This window comes from Perca fluviatilis, chromosome 14 (genome assembly GCF_010015445.1).
Source record: "Perca fluviatilis chromosome 14, GENO_Pfluv_1.0, whole genome shotgun sequence".
Lineage (NCBI taxonomy): Eukaryota > Metazoa > Chordata > Actinopteri > Perciformes > Percidae > Perca > Perca fluviatilis.
The window spans coordinates 16,368,754-16,394,822 of record NC_053125.1 but is presented as its reverse complement, the minus strand read 5'-3'; the positions used below and the strand labels follow the sequence as shown (position 1 = coordinate 16,394,822).

The window sequence follows — 26,069 nt, the reverse complement described above, 5'->3', positions numbered from 1 at the left end:
CTGATTATTTCCTCTTTTCAAAAGCCTGTGTCTGTGGAAAAGTGTTTATACAGAAAGACAAGGTGACACACCTACACATTCTCACACCTATTGGAGTCAGAGTTATTCAGATTAGTTTGCAGTAAAAGAAGAATTCCACTTGTTTTTTATTAAATAACTGATGTGTAAGCACAACCCAGACCAGGGCCATAAACTGCAATCGTGTTATTGTCTGTGCATCCGTCATTCTCAGGGAAGTCATTTGTCTATCACGTTATACAACACAGCAAAACTGCCACACAAAATATATTGTTCAAGAACAGTTTTGATAGATAATTCCTGAAAACATTTATAAGTGCATAACATTGCAATACAGCAGAGTTATTTTCTTCATTTGCCAAAATATACCTCTTTTTTATTATAAAAACTGTTTTGTATATTGTTTCAATGTTGAATCAGACTCTCTGTCAGGTTTTTTTTCCCTTTTCTGGGGTTAAGCCAAGTTAAGTGGGTAGCAAATGTTAAGGGGTGATTCCACCATAATCACAGCCAAGCCATATGATCAACTGCTACAGCACTGCTACTTCTGCTACCTCGGCGGAGTGATTTGCTCGCAGCACCTGAGAAGCTCCGTGGTGAGGAGCAGAGAGTAACAACGGTGCTTTTCAGGTGTTGCGCTAATCACTCCGCCCAAGTAGCATTGCTTTGCCTTCTGAGAATATAGTTCCCAGTATGTATACGGTTAGAAGACGGCTGTGTCTCATGTGACCTTGTTATTTGTACACACTGTGACTACACAAATCACAACATGTAAATAGGAACATGTTGGCGTTATTTTGTCACTTATTGGGAGCAGTAGTCTAGTTGGAGCCGGTTACCTCCAGGATCTGTGCTAAGCTAGGCTAGCGGTGGGTGCGTCAGACAGAGTTACGACACGCACTGACATGAGAAGGGTATGTATGGACTTATCTAACTCTGGGAGATACGGTGAATAAGCTAAAGTCCCAATAAGTCGGTGTGTTCCTTTAATGTGTACATCACTTTGATGTTGCAGCTGGTAAAGTTGGGGCTTATTTCAACTGAATACTGGATAATTTACAGTAATCAATAATAATACATACTAATTTGGTATTAATAATCCAAATCTACAAAGTAACTAGAAGCTAAAGTTATCAAATAAATTGAGGAAAAAGTACAATATTTGCCCCTAAAAATGTAGTGGAGTAAAAGCACGTATAGTATAAAATGGAAAAACTCAAGTAAACTAATACCTCAAAATTTGACTCAAGTACAGTACTTTGAGTAAATAAGTTACATTTCACCATCATAAATATTGTAAATAATGTGTTTTTTTGTCAGGTTTCATACGTTTTATTTTGATAGTTGTGACAGGAAACAGTTTTAGTTAACTGTGTGCAACTTGACAGTGGGTCTACTAGTTTCCCAGGCTAACCAACCATCAGACGGCTGTTCAAACAGGAGACATGGGACTGTGGAGTCACCGAGGGGGGGGAACTCTTCTCCACAACAACTCAAACCAAAGGAAGGAAGGCATATCCAACTGAAGCTGTTCAATGGAGCCACTACCTTGTTCACCTGTATTTCTAATTTCCACTCAATAATGGACCGGAAGAGAAACAACTTAAATGACAACTGAAGCTATCCGTGCATTTTTGATACCTGGGGCAAAGTGCCACACCTTCGCTTAGCGCAACAGGTAAGTTGAAACACCATTTGCTAGCGTTTATGGCTCTCTTTCCATGAAAAATAATACTCTAAATTAACTTTAAAGAGTGTGCCAAGTGTTGTTAATGCGTTATTAAACCGCTGTGAGCACAGCTTCGACGGTTATTCACTGCAACAGGTGAACGTTGAGTAGTGATGTCAGCCATATGGCGCGTGCACGCTTTAAATAACAAAGATATACTACAATGGCGTCATGCTGTTATGTTAATTAAGATAGTTATGGGTAATGTATAATGTTAATATGGTGCCACAGTAAATAAGGTTGAAAGGTATAAGACTGTTTAAGTTAGTTTTTGAATGTAAGGTAGTTTTTACGGACAATGGAGATGTGAGTGTACACCTGTTGCACACAATGACATATGCTAAACACAAACTGAATAGATAACAAATGAATAGATACGTATGTATAGCTATAGTAGTAATGTATGAACCGTAGGTATAGGCATGCCCGTAAATAGAAAAAAATTAAAAATAAAAGGTATTGTTTCATATTTTTTTTATTAATTTAAGTGCTCCAATACGTGGTTTATTTTCCTGCATACAGGTCTACATGTTATTTCAAAACCTTTTCCTCTTTACCTGAAATACAATTCTGGTAGAGATAGTGACTTTTTAAAGCTTTTGTTAGCCTACAGATAGTGAAATTTAAAAATAAAGAATCACTGAAATCACCCTGTAAAATACCCACCATGTGTACATTTTTAAATCTTAATTTGTTTTTCAGCATTGATAGATTTCTTAATCAAAAAGTTTTATTTTATCAATCAGTTAATTCATTGTTTTGCCTCCAAAGTGTTTGAAAAATACCCTTTATAATTTCCCAGAGCCACCTTTTTTACGACTAACATTACAGAAACCCAATTATATTGCATTTAAATGTTAACATTAACATTAATCTAAAACCAAAAAAAGAAACAACTCCTCACATTCATAAAGCTGGAACCAGCATATGCTTGCTATTCTTGCTTAAAAAGTGACTGAAACAAATACCTAATCACCAGAATAGTTGCCAAATAATGGTTGTTGATCTGTTATTCAATTAATTGAGTAATTGTTTTAGCTCTTGTAAAATGTAAATGTGCATCTGTGTGAAGACAAAACTAAAAACTGCACCTCTTTGTTTCAGTATGTCACACACAGTGCTGGAAATGTCACGTAGCTGAAAGTTTCCATTATACCCTGCACAAACTGCACATGCAGGCAGGTGAAGTTAATGAGTGAATGGAGGGCTGTTATTGGGGACATTTGTTCTTTGTTGGGATGGAGTGGAGAGGTGGAGGAGGAGTGGTCTGAATCAGTTAACCAGAACTCATGTACAAGGCCTTGGGCTTTGTTTGCACATCTAACACGTAGCCCCACTAAACTCTGGGTCAAACGGCATACAAGCATTATGCCTGAGCCAAAACCTGTCCTGTCTGGCGTTTATCGCCTTTAAACATGATGTTAACAGCTGTGTACGAGCACCTGTCATACATCGAGTGTCTCTTAAAACCCTTTGATGGTTTTCTGACCTGTGTTTTAGCTCCAGGCAGGCTGGTTTTACAACTATCCTGACAATGACTTACACAAGATGCTTAGTTTGGTAAACACATTTTCTTGCCTTTAGTGACAGACTCCACCCATGCTGCAGCCTATTAGACAAAACAAGCCATTGAAAGTGTATGCAAATAATATTTGCCCATGGTCTAGTTTGCTTCGCACCAGGGCTGCTGTTGCAGGAAGACTCGACATGAAACAGGATGTAAACATGAAAATAGAGCTCAATGCTATTGTATGGGTAGCGCTATTTTCAATCCATTAATAATCATATAATGTATTATACATATTATATTTAACTTTGTTGGCCTTTGTAATTATTAGAATCAAACCTGGATAATATATGGAAAGATATCATCCTTAAGACATAGAAACAGAGTTTTGCTCACATAATGGTTGTTTGAATGTGAATGATCAACTTAATAATAAATTTAATTTAGGGTAGTTTACTTGCTTTATGTACAATTCAAAGCTCCTGGATCAGGAGGATCCACAGGGCGGTGGGGTTGCTGGGTAATAAAGAGGCTGCTGGGTAATAGAGAGGAGACAGGACTTGTTTTCATCAGACTGCTGCCCAAAGCCATCAGAAAAGGATGTTTGGACACATCATATTACACAACACACAGAAAACACACACACACACACTTCGCCTCATGGTATAATCTGAAATTAGAGGAGGTATTTTGACATTTCAGACACTTCTTATTGGACCAGCTGATCAATATCAGGTCAATTGATTGACCTCCATAAATGTACATTGACTAGTTTGAATAGAACAACAGCAGTTGCATAAGTAGAAAGTTAATATCAAAACAAAGCGTTCAAAAAAGAATGCTGTAGATTGATCCTTAACGAGGGCTGACTTTATATAAATTGGTCCATATGACAACTCACCACGGATACAATTGCCTAATTACAACAGGCTTATTCAAATAAGACAGCTCTAGGTCCTCTCGTTAAGCACACGTGTCCAACACTCAGATCAAAAGTCTTATATTTAATTGATTTCTCCTTTGCTTCTGTTTGATAACAGATATTTAGGAGTGTTTCTTTGAGCCGCAATTGAAAAAGTTACACAATAGCGTCACTCGGATGAATAGGTCGAGCTCTTTTATGGGAAGCGTTATCAGGTGTGGAAGGTTATCTCATTTACTGTAAATGCAGGTTATTAAAAGCTGGATAAAGCAGTGGAGGAGACAGCACCAATTTTTCGTCATTACACAGACTTTAAAATCGTGTATTGACATTTCAGCTGGATTTTAAAAGCCTCAGAGCTGATAAGAGGCCTAAATCGACCGCCTTATCGAATGCTGCAGTTCTCTTTCAGCAGAGAAATGGGTCACACCAGTCATTGATGACTACAAGGAAATCTGGTCAAATTGCTTTTTTTCCTTTTTCTTTTTTACTTTATGTTCATGAGCACATGTATGAGATTAAAGCCTTGATAAAATGAAATTGGTAGTAGACCAGCTTTAATGTAGCACCTGGAGAAGAGAAAGATATAGCACAAAAACAAGGCTGCATGTTGAGATTAAATAAAGAACCATATTATTTGTAAATCAGATGCCATTCAGAATTTATTGATCAGTATCAGTAAACACAGATCTGATTAACTAACTGTGTGCCTTTTAAATATTGATAAATCTTGTTGGTGGAAGTAGTACCAGTGTATTAGTGTAGTGTATTAGTATTACTGATTACTGATGGTAGGTGTTTCCTGTTCTTTAACATCTTATATACAGACAGGTCACAAAAACGTTTGACTCACTACTCCAAAATTGCTGTTGTGCTCACAACAGCAAAGCTAAGTGACAAATGTGTCTACACAGGATGTGTTCAGGTACATTGCTCGTTGGAGGTCACCCACCTTAAATAGAAAAAACATTTCCATATTTCTATTTATTATTATTGTTGTCTATTTGTTCAGGTACACTGCTTGATGTAGGTCACACACATTTTGCCAGCTCTAGAGACCAACACACATAAAAGTATTTTCTGTCATATCTACAATGTTATAATGTCGGTTTATCATGTTTAACGTGGCCAAACCTTCAAATAACGAGGTAAACGTATTTCAGAGAAATCCCCTTGAGCTAAAACATTCAGATTTCCAACTGTTCTGAATGCTCCAGTTTCAACAGTTTTTTCTACTCTCAGCTCCGTGTCACATAACTCTTACGCCGGCTACACACTGGCTGCGTGGCGTGAGCGTGGTGTTTGTGTTGCATGTCAGTTGCGTGGATTTTTCTATGTCTTTGCACACCAGAAACATGTCTGACCCAGCACTGCTGCTGTTAGCCTTGTCTGTACACAAGTATGTTTGCCATTGATTTACTGCACTCAAGCAGCAGTATACTTCATGTTAAACATAAATATATACGGATTTGATTCCAGTAAAGACAACGTCGGCAGTATTGACGGGAAAATAGGCTACAGAATATTTAGTTCTGTATGGACAGGTGCAATATTTGAAAATCGATAATTATTTATTATTATTTTTTAAAATTACATTTATATCTGCATTTATGTCAAAACAGAGACTTTCAAACTGTCATTTATTAATATGTATTTGTGTCAAAATGACATACAGTATAAACATCTTTTTGTATTCTATTTTGCCAGGAAACACTTTCGCGTTTTCGGCGTGGCTCGAGCCTGAGACGTGCGTGTCACGCAGGCAGTGTGCAAGCTCTAACCTGTTGGTATGGGGAGCCAAAATAAAAACGGACACGCCACGCAGCTGACATGCTCATGCCACGCAGGCAGTGTGTATGGCACATAGGATTGGTCATCTGCTCCAGGCAGGAACACTGGAGTGTTTTTTAAGCTACTGCGGTGTTAACATTGTCCTATGTAGCTGCATGCTAATGGCAGTAAAAGATGTAATCTTGGCTGCCAATGTTGTTAAATTCTCCCCAATTCCGGGTCACATTACGGTAGGGTTCCACACAGCGAAACACCTCGCGAATTTCGGCCAGCGAAAGTTTGCCTCGGGGGGCGTGGTCGCGAAAACAACACGCAAGACCGCAACATTTTTTTAAATGTCCCGGGCTGTCAGAAGACAGGGCGGTAAAAATGCACAGCAGCAAACCATCGGTAAAATGTTAGCTCATAAGTGCTCTGGTAACCTGGCTATGTAGCCTAGCTGCCTTGCTATGCTTACAATGAAATGCAATGCCTAACATGCTAGCGGGTGACCTGTCGGCTAGCTGAATCATTTTGAGTGTTTAAACTATCTCCAGTGGTCTATTTGGTGGTGTGTCTTCGCCCTGTTTAAGTTCGTGTGACATATAAACAACAATCCGTGTTGCTACAAGCGTCAATGTTTGCCAATAAAACATGTAATCAAACAAATGCACAAGCAGCCTAGCTAGCTAGCTACCTGGCTAGGCTACAATGAAATCCAATGTCCGAATATGCTAGCGATTAGCCTGCCGGCTAGCTGAAAAGTTCAGATACAGTGATGTATTTAGTGGTGTATGTGCCCTAATTAAGTTTGTGTGTCATATAAAACACAATTCGTGTTGATAGAAGTACAGATGTTCGTGTAGAAACATTTTAATCACATCAAAATGTTCATGATACGGCGCTGATGACCACCATCTTGGTCAGACTTTTTTTTTAACTCCCGCCTCCAAACACAAACACGCGGACCTGATTGGTTCTCGAGTGGTCCTCATTTGAATAAAGTTAAACTTTCGTCAACTTTATTTCGCTCCCCTCGGCGATTCGCTCTCATCTCGCTCAATCAGGGCGAATTTCGTCTCCATTCAACCTCAATGAGAGCAAAGCGAAATTTCGCTGTGTGGAAACCTACCGTTACTCCTGTAACATTCACGGTTATGTAGTATTTGGTTTAAAAGCCTTTATCTCCGATTTTTGATGGTAGAAAATGCTGCTATTCTATTAGTGTCCACTGCTAATAACAGTAACGTCAGCTGCGTGCTAACGCCAGATAGCTGTAATCTTGGCGGGCAATGTTGATAATTTATCCCCAATTTTAGGTCACATTACTGTCAGAACATGTCCGGTTATACGTTGTAGAGACACGCAGGAAAAACTATGTTACACAGAGAAGGCTCACATGGTAGGAGCTAAAAAATAAATAAAAAGATTAGTGCCGTAATGTCTAATGTTGTAATTTATTTTTGTTTTAGAAAATTTAGAAAAACACAACAGTATCGTTTAGGAAACGGTATCAAAGTCACACTATTGGTATTGGTACCGGCATCGAACATTTTTGACCGATACCCAGCGCTAAAGATGTGACAAATACACCGTAGACAAAGAATATAAAGAACAATAAACAAAAACAACAGACAGTCAGATGGATGGCAGACCAGTTAGTAGGCCTGCATGATTAATCGTTGCAAAAATGCGATCTCGATTCACCCCTGTTAGCGATTTAATTTTTAAATGACTTGGATTTTTTTTTTGCATTTTCAGCCATTATTTTGATAGGACAGCTGAAGACATGAAAGGCAAGCCGTTAAAGACTGTGCAAAGAAATCATTCTGTTTTTGATACTGTACTTAAATTGGCAATTGACAAACTCCAATTCTCTAGAGACTGAAGCTGTAGCTGCAGCATGTTGATTGACATGTTTTAATTATGTAAAGACATGTTCAGGAGTTCAGATAGAGCCTGTATCAGGGCCATATTTAGTCTAGTGTGTTATATGTCACTATTTTTGGTAGCCTACTGTACTGAAATGGCCAGTATGTACATTATTTTCTTTATTCATTGAAGCCTCTATGTTTACAGGCTTGTGGTGATGTGCAATGTGCGATAGGTGCCAAAACAAATTCTATGTTTGGTACTGCCAAATTGTTTTGTTTTGTCATGGTTCATCTGTCCAATAAACATCACACTTTGTGAGAAAAGAAAAAGCTAAAAAATCGTAATTCATGTTTTTCCCCGAATCGTGCAAGCCTACCAGTTAGCTTACTTTTCCATCACCTCACCTCTCCCATGTCACCCACATGAACATGATCTCCCTTCTCACTGACCCTTCACTCACACAAAACACCAACACACACAGTCTGACTGAGTAGTGTCAAGCTATAAATTATGAATTTATAATGTTACACACAGCTTAAATAAGCAGAACAGATCTCTCAGGTGACCGAGCTATGTAGCGACAACAGGCTCTTGTCTCTGAAAGACTAGTCTCCTTTGTTGAAAAGTTCACCAGAGACCCTCGAGAGAAATACTCATATCTACACTTCAGGCAACAACTTTCGGAATGTGCATTCAATTACTGCCAGTAGATAAGAGAAGATGGATTTTTGTGATCTATTAGCGAGCCTCTTACGTTACTCAAGCTCTCTGTTTTTGTCTCTTAGCCTTGTCTACCTGTATGCAGTTTTATAGTGTGCGGTGTTTAGACCAGCAACTCAAACCCACAGTTATACAGAAATGGTTGTGGATAGATTTCAGTCGTCTAAGGGCACAACAAAAACAACAGGTGTCAGATATGTGACACTGAAGGAAAATGACCTTAAGGAGGTGACTGTTTGTTTGTGTTTCCAGGGGGTATGAGAGGCCGGAGATCAAATCACTACAGTTTTAAAGTCCTATTTATTTGTATTTTTGCATGTTAAAGACGCCCTGTGTTTTCTTGCAAACCAACAAGTTATGTTTACATTCAGTGCTGCTTACCAAAATGCATCGTTTGGATCCTTTTGTTTACATCCATTTTTATTAGCGTGCAGTCTTCTTCTTTACTGCCTTTGTTGACGCCTTGCTGCATTTCTTGACACTTTCCAGGAAGGAATGTGTTTGACGTGAATATGCTTATTTACTTCATGGCAAAGAGTTAGATGACACTATTGATACCACTCTTATGTCTGTTTGCTCAATAAGAAGCTACAGCCAGGATTTAGCTCAGCCTGACCAATCACTCCTCCCCCACACAATAACTCCTGTTTTCAAACAAAACTCCTAACAGGTAACATTTATTTCAACTGGACTATTTCTAGAGGAAAAATTATTTTAAGCCTTATCTTTCCAGATGAAATTTCCCACCCGCAGCAATCGTTTGAAAATGACTCTGACTGCCAGTTCCGAGGGTATCTCTGGGATTTTAATACAGTCCACTTTTAGGGGACACTCTACAGCAATCTCACTTTTATTGCACCTGTTTCTCCAAGATGAAATGTTTCAATTCCCCTGGAGAAAACTCAAAAAAATAAAAGTAACAAAATAAAGGGAGCTCAGCCAAGCTGCCAGTATGAAAATATCTCTCCCCTTCAGTAATCGTCCTCCAATCTTCCCTATCATAGAAAACAGGAGCAATATATTATATATTGAATGGCACAAGGAGCAGATAAAGCACTGTTATTGCCGGCCAACAATGGCCAATATCTGAATGAATGATAGTCATTTGATGCACAGATTGAATCCTTGATCTGATTATGATTTTGGAAAGTCTCCAGGGGAAGAACATATTGGTCATTTAAATGTTGTGGTGTGAATTAGGGTTGCACAATATTGACAAAATGTGATATTGCAATATTGATTTTGAATATTGCGATATCAATATTAATTTAAATATTTTTAAACATATGTAAAATTACAAAAGTTACGGGAAAACGCATCAAAATAGATTCATAACAAATTAAGTTTTCTTACAACACAAGGTTTATTTCAACTGACAGTCATATTGGACTGGTCCAACATGAATAAATAAATAAATGAGGACCATGTCTACAGAACAGGACATGTTTTACTGGTTGTACAGTATAAAATAAATAAAAGAGAACAGGGCACAACTTCACTTCACTTACACTGTCACTCTGTTGAAATATGCACACACGTGGCATGCTCCATAGGGTTTGTAGGTGACGTGCACTAACGTGCAAGTGGCACGGTAACTGGCCAGTGAAACAGGATCATTCTAGCATTTCAAGCGAGCTCTAAATCAAACACAACTAAGCCACACAGCCAACGGACGGGACGCAGCGCTCCACAAAATAAACTAAATATATACTTATTGCGACACTTTCGATGTATTGCGATAACGATATTGAGTCGATATATCTTGCACCCCTAGTGTGAATGGGAGTCAGCTGCTGTTAGGTACTGTAAAGCCTGTAACCTCATTAATGACAGGTTTCCATAGCACTCAGTTTCTCATGAGTCCTCTAAAATACATACAGGTACATTCTGCCTTCCTTAACCTTATCCAACTTAGTCATTACTCATTACTTAGTCATGACATAATGTGGAAGGTGCATTAATGAAAGTTTTAATGTAGCTCAATTAAATAAAGAAACAATACAATATGCAGTGGTGGAAGATTTAGATACTTTAGAAGATTTATATACTACTGAAAAGTACCAGTTCAACCATATGTAGTTGTTTTGGATCAAAAACGTTATCTGTAAAATTAATACAATATTATAAAAATTATAAAAAGTACCTCAAAATGGGGCGCCCTGGAGGCCTAAGGGTTAAAAAGCCAGTCATGCAATAATGTCCCGGGTTTGTGTCCAGGACCCATGTTTTAGTCCTGTCATCATCCACTCCACTATCTGTTAAAGGTATAAAATGTCCCCAAAAATAACTATTTTAAAACTTGTCGGAAAATTGTACTTATTACTTAAGGAAATGCACTTTCTTACTTACAGCTACCCTACCCAACAAAGTTTTGTTTTGAGTTGCATTCGGGTACATTGTCAAAGATTGCCCTTTTCCACCCCCTAAATCATGAGATTTTGCTGCTTTTCTTTGTCTTATATGATAATACTATGAATAGGTTTAGAATATATGACTATTGATTGGGCCAAGAAAGTGATTTAAAGACTTAATCTTGGGCTTTATGAAACTGTGGTGGGCATTTTTCTCAATAATCGATAATGAAAAGGAATTTTAGCTGCAGTCCTATACTGAGATAAAGCAAGACCATAACTCCAGTACTCAGGTTCAAGACTCAGAGCCAGCTGCATTCAGCCGGGTTGGGTCTTAAAGATGCGGCCATGTTCGGATCTGACTTTAAGGACCACGCGGAACTCCTCAATACCAAAGATCAATATTAAAACACGCAACACTGTTTTTTCCACTTCTCTCTGTGTATCTATAGCTATTTACACAGTGTGACAAAGCTGCAAGTAGACACTGGAGCCAGAACATACATCAGCCTGCCTTGTTAGTCATATTTATCTTGTCATTTCCTTTAAGCAGAGTTCTTAGGACTTGTCTTTAACTTTTAATGCCAATGTCACTTAGTTATCAGTACAGTGACGTAACTAGCGACTCAGTCATCAGCCCGTGCTGCTTGGAGGTTGTTAGCTAAGATGGCACTGTGTCATCTCTGACTGGGAGCAGTTTCTGCTGACCTACAGCACAATGGTTTGCCCAGGGCAGGTAACAATACAATCACATTGTCAGCACTCGGGCAACCCAGACACAGTTTTTGCCTTGCAAATTTGCAACCCAGCTCCATGCTGATGCAAACCAGCTTTTTCCGAGCCAGTCAGCCAACCGTCAGTCAGCCTGTCTGATGGTGTGTCCTCACTAGGTGTTAGAAGTCAGCCTGAACACACCACAACATGCATATGCCCCTTACATGTGACAATGAAATACACATTTCTGGTGGGAAGAAATAAAAGAAATATTGAATTTGTATAATTTTACATTTAATTGAAGCCATTTTAGTAAGTAGAACTCCGGGGGGGGTGTCATAGTTTACTATTCATTGCATTGCGGCCGCAAATTAACTGTTTCATTGCCATGTCCAGTTTAATTGAACACAACCTTGTTTTCCAGCTTCAGCAAAAGCTTTCTCTATTCCCATGATCTGACACATGAGAGGGAAAGTCATGAGATTGACTGCAGGGGTAAATATTCTGGCAAAGATCATCTCGTGCCATTTTGTCTTGGACTCTTGTTGGTTTATTCTCATGTTATTCCTTTGCAGTGATCTTGACAGTGTTATCAGCCAAAAAGAAATAGCAGTTAATGCATAACGCCTATATTTGTGTGTTGTATGTAGAACAAATAGTTTCTATGCAGATATTTTTGAGAGATATAAATTATTTTAGATGCCATATCCTAGTGCTACTATTGGGAGTTTTTGTTTGTACAAATGTTGTAGCCTCCCTAGCTACAGCTAAGAAAGAAACAAATTAGACAGCAACCACCATGCACCATTTACAGGAAGTCAGGAGGGTCTAGTTTGAACTGTGTATAGTTGTTCAGTAATAACATTCTAATTAAAATCATTCTAGATAAAAATCCTTTAAATTGAAGCATGGCTATAGCTTTTCATATGACCATATTTGATCATTTTATAAAGAAAAATGTGGAGTGATGATATTTCTTAATTACTTCCCAGTCACAACACGTAATAATCCGTGTACTGTCACAGTGTTTTTATCTGTAATGAAAACATGGTGCCAGGAAGGAAGTAAACCTATTCATACTCATAATTAATTCATGACAATTCAGTCAGAGATAGTTATGTCTAAAGGGTTTAGGACCATTTATTGCAACAAATAGATATGCAGTCGTACTTGGCAGAGCAGGCTCTGAGCTTGAGGATGTTTCCCAAACGAATCCAAGCAGCCTGCAAGCCCATTAAAACACCCCCAAGGGTATGGAAAGCAGAAAGCAGCAGACACGTACCACTGAGATATGGAATATACATAATGCACAAGGCACGAAGCACCACAACAAGAAAACAAGAGTAGGAGGAAGCTGGTGGCAATAGAGGGAGAAATCAGCATCAGCAGATTGAGAGTTGGAGCTTGTCAGATGATTATTGGCCTGCTTGAATGCGACTAGTAATTGTAAATGTCAGCTGATAGTGACTTAGTCCCATTTATGTTATATTTCTTGGTGTCCGCTGGAAAATGACCTCCTCTCTTGCCCCCCTCTTGGAAGATAAGGGACACTTCAGCTGGGTGGGTGCTCTCCAGGGCAACAGTGTGTAAAACAGGGTCCTCTATTTGAAGCACATCCTGTCGAACCACTGGTGCTCTGAATTACACTTGTCATGATACACCCGCTTGGCGTTTTCAGAAATAGCTGTGACTGTGTTGGAGGTCTCAGTGTGAAAATGCAGATGAATGTGTGGTGGGGATTGTTTCAGCTCGGTTACAGTCAAGTCCACCTCAAATCACGAGATCAAGAGATTGTTTCTATGGAGGAGAAAGAGAGAACAGAGGACACTCAAAGACAAGAGGATTGTACTCTGAGATTTGTTATGTGTCCAAGCTGCATCTTCAGCGACTACACCCACCTCTAGTAGGGGGGATAATTAGACGCCTTGGGATAGCAAAGTCATGCTCTGCTGCTTTTGCACAAATAATACCGCCTTTCATGTTAAAAAAAATAAAAGTGTCCCAGTCATGATGGTCCTGTTCACAGTATTGGATTGATAGCCTTGTATTTTAGCTTGTAATATTATATACCTCAGCAGGCCCTCTTGACACGTGTCTGCTTTTTTTAATGCTAACATGAGGAGTACTGAACGTCGAGAGTATATTTGTTGTTCCCACATGCATTTTCCATATCAATCCCCCAAGCAGAGCCCACCTGGACCTCTTAGCTCGTTCCCTCCAGGACTTTGCACAAAGATGTATGAAGTCCCACTGCGTAGCTAAAGCCTGTCACATTCTTGTTGCCTGACCTTACTTTGTCTTGAAATTTTACATGACTAATGGATACAAATGCAGAAGAAAACTAATGATTACAGGAGCTATTGAACATAGTACACATCTTTTTGGCTGGAGCGTTCCTATATTTTTCGTATTGTAAACAAATCTCAGAAAATATCCTACTAACAAGTATTGTCTGTCTTGCTAAAGCTTGATTTATCTTTTCAAGCATTTACGGTAATGACTCAGCCTTAATGGTACGTGCTCTATGTGGTGAGATATTGGAGCGCCCCAAGCCTGATATATCTTAATCAGATATGCAGACCTCCATCCTGATTTAAAACGGCATTCAACAATGGAGCATTGAGTGCAAAAGATGGCCCTAAAGTTACAAATAAATGTCAAAGAACATAATGCTCCTGTTCCTCAATGAAAAATGAAAAAAACCTGCTAAAAATGACACCAGCAATATATATTTCTTCCCTGAAAGCAGTAACTATAACATTAGAATGAATGTAATGTTGTTATGATTAATTATCTACAGTTCTGTTAAAGATCAAGCTTTATTTAGTGAGTGGCAAAAACAGCATTACATTCCCGGGAAGTAATAATTTAAACATCCTAGAAAAACCTTCAACCCTTCTTCCTGCTATCGTAAATACTCACTAGAGCACCAAATGTGTGTTATTCTGCCGCTGAAAATAGTCCCCAACAAATGTTTACTCCTGTTTGAGCTACATTTGGTAAAAACTACAGTGCCCAGGTGTTTGAAGTAATTATTTACTACTTTTATAAAGGCAAACAATGTATTTGTGACTAGTTATTAAATATTTATTTTACATCCTCAATAGGAATAAATGGGCTTGCTTAGAGAAGTTAAAAAGTCATAAGAGACAAACCGACACACGGTTCTTCGTGGAATTTGTTGTCAAAAACAAACACCTGACTTGAATATCAGTCAAACTTATTGTACTTTACCTATTCTGTTCAAAGATTCAACCAAAGGTAATGGCTGCAGGGTCAGAGAGTTAAGGTTAAGAATAGAAACGGTTCGTCTGTGTCGTAGGCACACATCCTTTCTAATATTTCACAAAGAGACACTGTGTCCTCTGTCTTTGTCGCTCTCTCTCTCTTTCTCCTTCGCTCCCAGACAAACCCGTTCAAGACTCAGTGATTAATTATTTACCCAGGCAATGAAATGCCAAAGCCTAGAGAAACACACCACCAGGAGAGAAAAGGTCACTCCCATCCTGCAAGTAGATACACGCTCACACACACGCTCTCACACACACACACACACACACCAGTGATGGATGGCAATAGCATCTTTATCGGTGCTTCAGGCAGACAGAGTTTTCATCCTCGTGTCCAAACACCGTCGAGACCAAGGGCAAAGCCAAAACTTCACTGATGAGATGGAATCTTCGAGAGAGCCCTCATTTAAAAACCACTCACTTGTCAGAGGTGGTGAACTGTCTGATCGATAGCAGTATCGGACACTGTCAAAGTGTGTGTGTGTGTGTGTGTGTGTGTGTGTGTGTGTGTGTGTGTGTGTGTGTGTGTGTGTGTGTGTGTGTGTGTGTGTGTGTGTGTGTGTGTAACTGTAACCTTTCCTTGATTGGTGAGCTCAGACATTGAAAACGATATGTGCATGATTTTAAGGAAGTTCTAGATTTTGTCTGTGCCGTTTAGTCGAAGGATGTCTGTGTGATTAAAGTTTAATGTGTGATTCAACTTTAATGTCTGTGTGTTAATGTTCCTCCACAGCTCCACGACACAGCTGGCCAAATGGGGTGCCAATGCTGCAGGATGATAAAAAGGTGAGTCATTACTACCTCTTCTTGTTTGTTTTCGGGATCCTTCTCGTGAATGTTGTCAGGACACAATATTAAAATCACTTGTTTTTCCTCGATCAGTATCTAGCCAGTTTTGGTTTTATGTTTCAAACCTGTGAGATATATGACTCAGGGTTTTTTTTTTGTTTACCCCAAGACATGTTGAGGTGAATGGAATTTCATTTGTTGTGTTACAATGTTGAAAGAAAATCTATAAATACAGTATACTAAAAGATTAAACAGCAACATCACTTTCTAGAAACACTTAGTGTCAACAGATTTCTTTGATTTCTTTATACCGAAGAAATAGTAAGTAATTTTTTTGTGCAAATTTGTAATTTGAAATTGACCCTTTAATAATCGTCCTTTTTTGTTAATCAGTTAATTGTTTAGTCTCTAAAATGCCCCTATCCTTAGAAACTCGCCCAAAGTTTTTTTTTTTTTAACAATTATCAGTTCAGTTACTAGAAGATGCTGTAACAACAGCCACACACATGAAATACATGGCATTTGCTGTGTGAAACAACTCCTCTGCTCTTTTTTTCATAAAATGTTTAAATTTGGATTTCGTAGAAAGGTATTGATATTTTATAATGTTACTGGAGGTGATCTTTATTTCAGCCTATGTGGCCCCCAGCTGGTTTTTTTTTTATTTTTTATTGTAGTTCCATCAACTGGTTTAAAATGTAATTTGTCCAATACTTTGGTTTATGGCAAAATACCTGCAAAACCTAACATTCCCATCAGCCTCAGCTGTACTACATGTTAGCATGCTTACATGCTAAACTAAATTGGTGAACATGGTTAATATAACTGCTCGTCAGTAGGGCTGAACGATTTTTGAAAATAATCTAATTGCGATTTTTTCCCCAAATATTGGCGATATTATTCGATATTCGATTATTTTTTAAGCTCTTTGTCTTCTGTATTATTCAACAAAGACAAACAATAAATCATTGTATAGTATGAACAACACACAATTACACACTAGACAGTTAAATAAGTAAAAACACATACATACACACACACACATATATATATTTATATATACATACAACACACACACACACACACATATATATTTTTTACAGTGCACAGAGAGGAGCTGCTTCCAGCCCCTCCCGCGTGAAGTTGCGCGTACGACACGTCAACACTGCACTTGCTCAGAGAGGCTATCGTTACGTTAGTTGCTGTGGTCTTGCCGTGGGATTAACTGTACTAATAAAACCGGTACGAAACGCCGCCGCCCGCTGCTGTAAAAGCTCCCCAAACCGTCATTTATCAGTCTGATTGTTACCCCTCTAGTGGCAGCTCCTCCACCCATATCTTTATATCGGAGCTAACCGCTAACCGGAGCTAACCGCTAATCAGAGCTAGCTCGTTGCCAACGGCGCCTTCAGTTCTGCCCGTCCGTATCCATTAACTGCATGTATGGACTCAAGCCCAAACAAAACCCTTCATTTTATTAAAATGGCTGTAAAAGTTTTAAACTTCAACTCAGAATTGTTTGAATGACAGAGATCAGCTCAAGGTACAGTGTAGCGTTAGCATGCTAAGTTGATGCTTTCTCTGCGTGAGTGCAGACTGATTTGCTCTTTGCGAGTCATCAAATCGAGACCAAATCGCAGCCTTTGCGATTAGGAAATCGCGTTTTAACATATCGCGATATTATCGCAAATGCAATTAATCGTTCAGCCCTACTCGTCAGTATGTTAGCATTGTCGCTGTAAGCATGTTAGCATGCTGAGTTTAGCATTTAGCTCAAAGTATGGCTGTAGACTGTAAAAATCTTGTCAACTATCTGATCAACCAACTAGTTCCAGTCCACCTCCTCAGTAACAATCTCTCACTATAGAGTTACTTATCTGCAGGTGCACAGTGACAATTCAAATGTCTCCTTGCCCACATAATGATTTCTTGTCTTGTTTCATGCAGATAGTGAGAGGTCCATTTATAATATGTCTGCACTCTCAGCCTCACGTGGGCTCTTTGTGCAAACTGTGAGTCAATATGCCAATAGCCATCACCCTTGGAAACTGTATTTCTTTGCAGGGCTGTCTATTCATTAAACGCCTACAAAGCTCAGCATCATTGTGCTTTTTGAGGTGAACACGGAGACAGCACAGGGCCGGGAAACAAGATTCTGATTGCAGATTAATGAAAGGGCACGCTGTGATTCGCATACCAGAGCCGTAATCCCCCTACACACTTTTTTTTCTTTCCCATGTGAAAGACACACATGTGAATGCTTGTGAGACTCACACACACACACCTCTCTAATTGTCTGGAGTGTCACATTTCTGGACTTAGTGGTGTTTGGGGTTTGGTAGGGTGGGCCTGTACGTTAGTGGGTCAACAGTGCGGCCTCAGTAGGCTGACGTTGCGTTTCTTTTATTTTGAAAACTGGTTAAAAAAATTGAATTAAAAAGGTATACTGTACATATGTGGGGAAATCTGAATTGTTTTCTTACTTATTTACAAGTACTCTGGCACATGATCAGAAGTTCGTTTTAGCTTTCTCCAAATACCAGGTATATTTCAGCTGAGGCTGATGGGAATGTTAGGTTTTGCAGGTATTTTGCCATAAACCAAAGTATTGGACAAATTACATTTTAAACCAGTTGATGGAACTACAATAAAAAATAATGCAGAAGTCCCATTCTAATATTGAGCATTTTTAACAAAAGCAGAATGTACCACAAAATAAAGAAGAAGAAGAGAAGATTCTGTGAGATTTATTCTTATAATTATTCTTTTTTTTTAAACTTGATTAGAAATAAAACATCCATAGTTACTTTACACTTTTATAGATTTGTCACTTTCGGGTGGAAATTTCCATTCACTTAAGAGGACAAGCTGTGTGCTCGCAATTAGGATGTTCATCACATGTTTAATGGTGTTGGCGGCATGAAATCCATACGTACCACTGCACCCTGCAATACATTTTAAACCAATATCAGTCCCTCCAGAAAAACGCGATTATGTGATCGCATAATCAGCCAAAGTCCACATATTTATGCTGGGGTGTTGGGGGAATCTCTTTTTTTTCTCTTTTTCATCAAACTACAGTTTTTGCAAGTTCCCGCAATTTCATCGCATACAATTGCATAAATATCGCGCATATTCCATCGCATTTTTTAAGAAAACATGCCGCATAATCAAGGATTTTTGCCCGCAACAATCACAAAAAAACTCGGCATTTTTCTGGAAGGACTGCAATATAATCATCTTAAATGTGTGTAGCACAAGAAGTGAGTTGGTATTTTTCTCACACACTGAAGGGGTGGCCAATCATCATATTAACTCGAAGGAATCTTCTCCTGTAACATAATCACTATTTGACCTAACATGATGCAGTAAACAGCATCTCATCTGGTGTACCATCACAGTTAAAACATATGCAAATCTTTAACATAAACAAAATGGGTTAGAAAACAGGAACTCCCCACACTCAATCTACTCACTGTATATGTAAAAATACTCTTTTAGTGTTAAAATGTAAGCCTAACACTGGGGAGCTGCCGCTTTGACTCTGTCTGTATGACATTTTAAGCTTGGAGAAATTTGGTTTAGGTCCGATAACCACATAAACACTCACACATTTTTTACATAGACATAAAATTGGTCTATTTTTATTCAGTGTACACACAAATTTGACATTTTGTCTGCCTTTAGTGTCCGTTTATCTCCACCATAAAAACCAAAACAGAAACTTGCAGCAACATAGTTTGAGTGTGTGCTGAAAGCAAGCCTCAAATTTCACCTTGGCCCAGCGGCAGCGCTGCCCAGGAGCAAAATAAATGGAAGACGTTCATTTTCTCAGCTTTCCACTGTGAGGGGAGACAGACGGAAGGATGCAGGGTGTGTGTGTGTGTGTGAGTGAAAAAAAAAAAAAAAAAAAAAAAAAAAAAGAGAGAGAGAGAGAGAGAGAGAGAGAGAGAGAGAGAGAGAGAGAGAGAGAGATGCTTAAGTCAGAGGGTGAGCATGTTAGCTTGTGACTATGTTATGTGATTGAATATATCAATATATCTGAAAGTTTTAAATCTCAGGACTTCTTGTTAAGAACATGAATACTGAACAGTGTGAAGTAAAAACCAAAAGGGGGGTGAGATTAAAAACAGAGCGAGCACAGAAAAGAAGAGTGAAGAGGACAAGTTAAGACAGAAGAAGGAGGAGGTAGCGATTGAGACGATGGAATAAAGCTTAAGGAAAGCGCTCATATCAAGGAGAAGTCAAGTGCAAAGGGATAGTAGATTTGTGAGCTGCAAAAACATTACAATGATGCCGAAAGAGAGACAGGTAGGAGGTTTGTGTCGAGGCCCCTGGCGAGGTGTGAGATGGAGGGAGCTCTATTGGGGTTGCGAGGCTCGGAGGGTGGAGGAAAAAACAAATAAAAGGACGAAACATGAGGCTCTCGCAGCAGGTGATGTCTGACAGCCTGTTACACTGCCCACACAATAAAGCCCACCTGCCAACACTCCTAATACCTGTCGAGGTGTGTGTGCGTGTGCGTGTGTGTGTGTGTGTCATCTTGCGCTTATATGCCCTTGTAAGAAAATCCTCCAGAAAGAGGTAGTATCAGTCAGTCATTGCAGCCTACAAGGAACTATTTAAGGTGTAGAGCTTAAATGAGCATTAATTAGTCTCAGACCTTTATTGACCTCGACCATCCTACGAGGAATTGGGACATCGACGGATCTCTTGGAAAGAGAATATGGCGGTCTATAATTTACACAATAGAGTAAAAAAGAGTGAGCAGGGATTCGAAAGACACATCTAACATCACATTGGTGCTAAATTATGTATCAGTGCTGCTTAATGTGATTGAAAATGAAAGTGAAGAGAGTGAAAATAGCCTTTCAACTTGTGTCACTCATTTCAATGAGCTGAACTATGTGGCATAACTAGAGCTCATTATTTTTCGAAAAACAAAATGTTAATTCATTTGTGTTTATCATCATTTATGGTTTCTTTTGTTCTTAGACAGACTGCACGTAATCAGCTGCCTGTTTCTTTTTATAATCAAAAGTATATCTGAGCTGGTATCACAAGAAGACCATACACTTTAAAGTATGCTGATTAGTGTCTTTTCACAGCAGGAGACAGCTAATTTTGTGGTCCACATTAAATCAAGGTGAAAATCTATGAGCCTAAAGCCTGGTTCACACGGGACGATTTTAAAATTGTCTGCCGATTTTCCTGAGAGAATTTCGATGAATCCTGAGAGACCCCACACACGGAGATAAAAAAATCACGGGTCTAACAGTTTTGGTCGTACAGTGTGTGGTGCGCAGCACACGGCAAAATCAACACATCACACACGAACCGATTTGACTCCCGAGTATTCCCAGGTGCTTTCCTCGCCACCTCGTCACCTCGCTTTCTGATTGGCTACACGCCACAGTCCAGAGGCTGCGTGCTCGTTTGTCCCCGGGGGATACCACACACGAGGAGAAATCGGGCCAAAAAAATCCAACACGTTGGATATCCCCGATTTGAGATCGGAGTGGTCCCGATGTCCTTCCCAGCAGACGAGCGCAGTCTTAACACACCACACACGGCAGGAATATCTGATCAGATTATGTTACGATAATCGGAGCATCCTTAAGATTGTCGGGAGGGGTGAATCGGGGCTAAAATCGGCTTAATTATCCTGCCGTGTGAACCAGGCTTAAGGATCGAATCCAGGATTCCAAGATCGAATTGTGGTCCCCAGTTTGGTAACCACTGACCTAGTATCATTAGCTTCTACCGTACAAAAAACTAGGGTTATTGTTATTAGGCTGAATAAGATAGTTAGCCTGACGTGGTCATACTCAGATTCTAGTCAGAATATGAGTCTGAAACCGCTCCATTGGGCTGTGATTATGGGGCGTGTTCCAACCGAACCAGGAAAAAAAATGCCTCTGCATTCATTGGATAGACCTACAACCAATCAGAGCAACGGAACTCAACTCAACCGTCAACAGAACTCAACACTGTGTATCGTCTCCATAGCAACCACTCTTTGCACAATGCATTCGTTCTAACTTCTGACTTTTAGACTTTTTTGAAGCTGGATATATCATTTGTTGCGTGTAAATATGAATGTGGATAACGTTAGTGATAGTAACATGCTTGCTACGGTTGCATTTCTAGAGATGAATCCGCGAAAACACGTTTTATTTCTCTGATTCACGGCTTTGTTCTAGCATCGCTGGGCGCTCCCTCTCTTCAGTCTCTCTCTCTCTCCACCATATAACGCTACCGTGCTTTCTTCTAACGCCGCTGGGCGCTCTCTCTCTTCATTCACTCTCTATCTCGCTCCACCATATAACGCTACCGTGCTTTCGGGCAGTTGTTGAGGCTCCTCAATTTATTAATTTTAAAAATAATGTCATATCTTCTGTAACAGACGCGATGGTGGAATCTACACATCTCAATTCTCCAGCGGCAGCCACCTATTGTAAACAAATTCAACCCAAGCGTTCTTTGGTGACGTAGTTGATTCTGTTACTGTTGATCATCTGTCCAACAATTTGATTGGTCTGAACAGATCCTGTTCGGGCAATAAATGCTCCTCAACGGAGCAAGTCCAGACCGAACTTCCCGACCTTGAATGTTGTGGGCGGGGCTAAGTTCGGCTGGCATCCAGGCTATAAGATAGTCTCCTTTAATTGGAAAATATGCTTGTTTATTATTTAGTTAGCTAGATCAGAAGAACGGGTGGGAGGTTGATCATGCACAAAAATACAATTTGGCAAGAATTGGATATCCATGGATAGTGCCGCTCAGCCAGCAGTGCCAAAACACTTATTTATGTACTTCAATATTCAATGGAAAATAATGTAAACTCCACTACATGGCCCCTGAAAGGACCGTCATCTGGCGGTGCTTGTAGCCGGCTCGCAGTCACCTATTGGCGCCCGCTGGTAGCCGGCGTCCCGGAGCTCTGTAGCGGCTAAATACGACCAGCAATTGCTGCTCAGATTTTATCGTTATATCACTCTATACTGTTCACGTTACAGCACTTTTTTTTTTTAACCCTAACTCTTAAAATACTTCTATTTTAGGTAGGCTAAATGATATATGGTCTTTTGGTGAAGTAGCATTGATCACTTTGAGGGGTGGATACATTTTGGGGATAAAAGAATTCAGCAGAGGCAGGGATATATAGACCAAAAAAGGGGGAAATCCCAAAAATCCCCAGCAAATCGCACCCTTTAAGTCAGTATCTTACAATTTGAACCAGATTTGGAGAAGATTGCAGTCAGAGGCCTGCGTACACCTCCCTGTCATCTTTTCTCCGCTCCTTCCGATAACTGTCTGCATAATATATCTGACATTTACACGAGCTGTGCAAACATTACCACAGCCACAGCAAGATGCAGTGTAAACATCAAGCGAAGACTAGACAGTGGCATTTAGAAAGGTGCGCTGACTGCACAATGAGGTATCCTTGTTTCCGTCAGTGTACGTGAGAGTTTTTTCATCGATCGTCGCGGGAACATCTGACTCCTGGAGCTCAGTCAGGCGAACAGACGCTGATCCAGGAAGTCAAACGTACCTCTGACCCTTCCCGTCTCTGTAACACCCTTTCCGTCTGTCTCCCTCACAGCTACATCTATGACCCCTCTGTGGCGGTGGATGTGAGGAAGACCGACTCTGCAGCCAACTCGCTCTACCAGCCCCAGCACCATCCCGGCAGCGACCAGCTCCGCGGCCTCAACCAGCAGAAGCAGGGCTTCAACAACCTGGGTTACAGCAAGTCCAACGACAGCACACTGAAACTGGAGGTGGACAACAACCACGTCAACTACATCAAGCACGCGGCCCCTGCGAAGGAGCTGCTCCGGCAGGGGAGCCCCCCACTCGCAGACGGAGGCCTGTACATCATCCAGCCCGAGGCTCTGGGACCGAGATGGGTCAATCAGGAAAAAGGCCCGATCCAGGTGCCCATTTACCCCAACATACAAGACGAGTACGAGAACCAGAGGAGCCGTGGCCAGTGGGGACGCGGCCGCGAAAGTCTGTCAGCAGATGAGATAGACGAGGGCGTGGGAGGGACGCCGGAGCCCCCATGCGACACTGGGGACGAGGGCAGCGCCCTGTCGGTGGACGTCCACACCAGCACCACCAGCCTTTCCTCGGCCGACACCAGGGACGAGCTCACACTGCCAAAGAATGTGGACGTTACCACCGTCGAGAGCGGGATCTCGGGGATGAAGAGCGAGGACGAGGAAGAGGTGCAAAGCGTTACGGACTCGATGGTGGCAGAGGCTCTCGCTGCTTTGGAGGCCGCCACCGCCGGGGAGGACTGTGATTGACAGACCCCTGCGCTGCCTCTGGCTTATCACCAAATAAGACCCGAATGTGACTTGATGGAGCGTTCAAACCCACTTTGTGTTTTTATCAAAGAGCATGGAACGAATGAAGGAAAACTCTCCTTACAAAAATAAATACAGATTTATTTTTTGAACTCAAAATCTTGGATATTTTTTTATTGTGGTTATACTGACAGATAATGTCCGCCTTGTGAATGAGGAAACTTTTCCAATACCACAAATGAATGTGTAGACTGCAGCCATATCAGCCTGTTTTGAATCAAGTGTATTTAACACTCCACAGTCCTAATGAGCCTGTATGTGCTCCCTCACTGCTTTGCCATGTCCATACTGCCCTCGTTAGAAATTAGAAAAAAACAACATGTTGCCTCTGTCACATTTTGGCTCATTTTTGGAGCACAGCTTTGATAATTGCTGGCATAGAGTCATTATGTCCTTTGTCAACAGTCTTTGCCATAGCTTGCTTACTCTTCAGGAACCTCGCCCTCGTTTCACTGAGCAGGCGAAAGACTAAAGGTCATTTTTTTTATACCTATTGTTTTGTCTCTATCTCTTGTTATTTATATCTTCACTTGTCATCCTTTTTTGATTTATTGTGAGAAGAAAGTGGATGTTGTTGGAGAGAGAACGAGGAAGCGGTTCTTATTTATAACTTATTGTGTCATCATTGATTTGGTCAATATTGTATCTACTTGGAAATTATACTTACATCATCAGATACATGTACACTGACAACTCTCTCTTCTTTCATACATATATATATATATATATATATAACATATATATATATATATACACATACACACATACATACACATATATATATATATATATATACATACACACACACATATATATATATATATACACACACACACATATATATATATATATATAATATATATATATATATATATATATATATGTGTGTGTGTGTATATATGTATTATGTCGTATATATGTATATATGTATGTATTATGTGTTTAATGTATATATATATATATATATATATACCACACACACACACACACACACACACACATATATATATATATATATATATATATATATATATATATTGTATAGTATATTTCACTCACTTCGCCTTAGTTTTTCAACTTTAGCTGAACTTTGAAATATTGGTGAATAAGCCACAAAGAGGCCATCAATTCACCCTAATAGCTCTGTTTTTTTTTGGTTTTTATAAGTCAGGCTTTGTGTTTTTAGTCAGGCCAGTGACATTAGTTCAATCCGAAGCTCGTATATGTGCCTAATAAAGAACTAACTGAGGCTAGATGGTGCAGTGGAAAGACTGTGATGAGTATGTTAAAGCTTAATGAGCTGTTGTGAATAATGACGTTATTTTCTTTCACTGTATCTCACCTTTTCACTCATTGTTTGCCTGCCAAATAATTTCTACTTATTACATATATGTATTGTAAAATAAAGGAATGTAATTTGGCCTGTGAGGTACTTTGTGTAGCATACGTATGGTTGATAATGTGAGAGAATAGATATTATGGATATACAGAAGAAATAGTGACTGGTATTAGCTAGGCAGCTAACGCTAGGCCTGGAGGAGGACACGCTACTTTTAAAAGACTTTAATTTAACCTTTTTCCCTTTTTGTCTTCTTTGGAGACCCGAAGATTGGTTTTAATGTTGCTGTCCTTTTCTTTGGGCCTAATCAGTAAATCTCCAGTCATTTCCTCTGTTAGCCTAGTAAGCTAGTAGTTAGCCAGACTGTAAATCGTTTTAGAATTTTATCATAGACTGCATAAAGTAATGGACAAAGCTTCTGGGTCAGAAAAGTGAAATCAATGTGGGAGTGGCTTAAACCTGCATTCTATCTCATTTTCCGCGCTATTTTTTGCTGTTGCTTGTTGTTTTAATGTCCTTTTTTTTGATCGGATTTCCGTAACTGGTGGATTTCTGAGGACTATGGTTAACTGCTCCTCAGATCTCTGCAGGGTAAATCCAGACAGCTAGCTAGACTATCTGTCCAATCTGAGTTTTCTCTCGCACGACTTTTGAACTTACACGTGTC

General features: G+C 39.8%; 1 protein-coding gene across 1 annotated transcript; it reads left to right on the top strand.

Moving 5' to 3' along the window:
* The first annotated feature begins 1,347 nt into the window (after nt 1-1,347).
* Nucleotides 1,348-24,806, top strand: zgc:194930 (uncharacterized protein LOC557813 homolog). The gene is made up of 3 exons (XM_039823204.1): nt 1,348-1,696; nt 15,630-15,682; nt 23,295-24,806. Exons 2-3 carry the CDS (start codon nt 15,651-15,653, stop codon nt 24,001-24,003), a joined length of 741 nt encoding a protein of 246 aa, XP_039679138.1. The 5' UTR covers nt 1,348-1,696; nt 15,630-15,650; the 3' UTR covers nt 24,004-24,806.
* Nucleotides 24,807-26,069: the final 1,263 nt, after the last annotated feature.

Bases quoted from the DNA above. Each gene is read 5' to 3' on its own strand.
- zgc:194930 (XM_039823204.1), top strand. From the start codon at position 15,651: ATGGGGTGCCAATGCTGCAGGATGATAAAAAG. The intron at 15,683-23,294 runs GTGAGTCATTAC...TCTCCCTCACAG, and splicing joins TGCTGCAGGATGATAAAAAG to CTACATCTATGACCCCTCTG.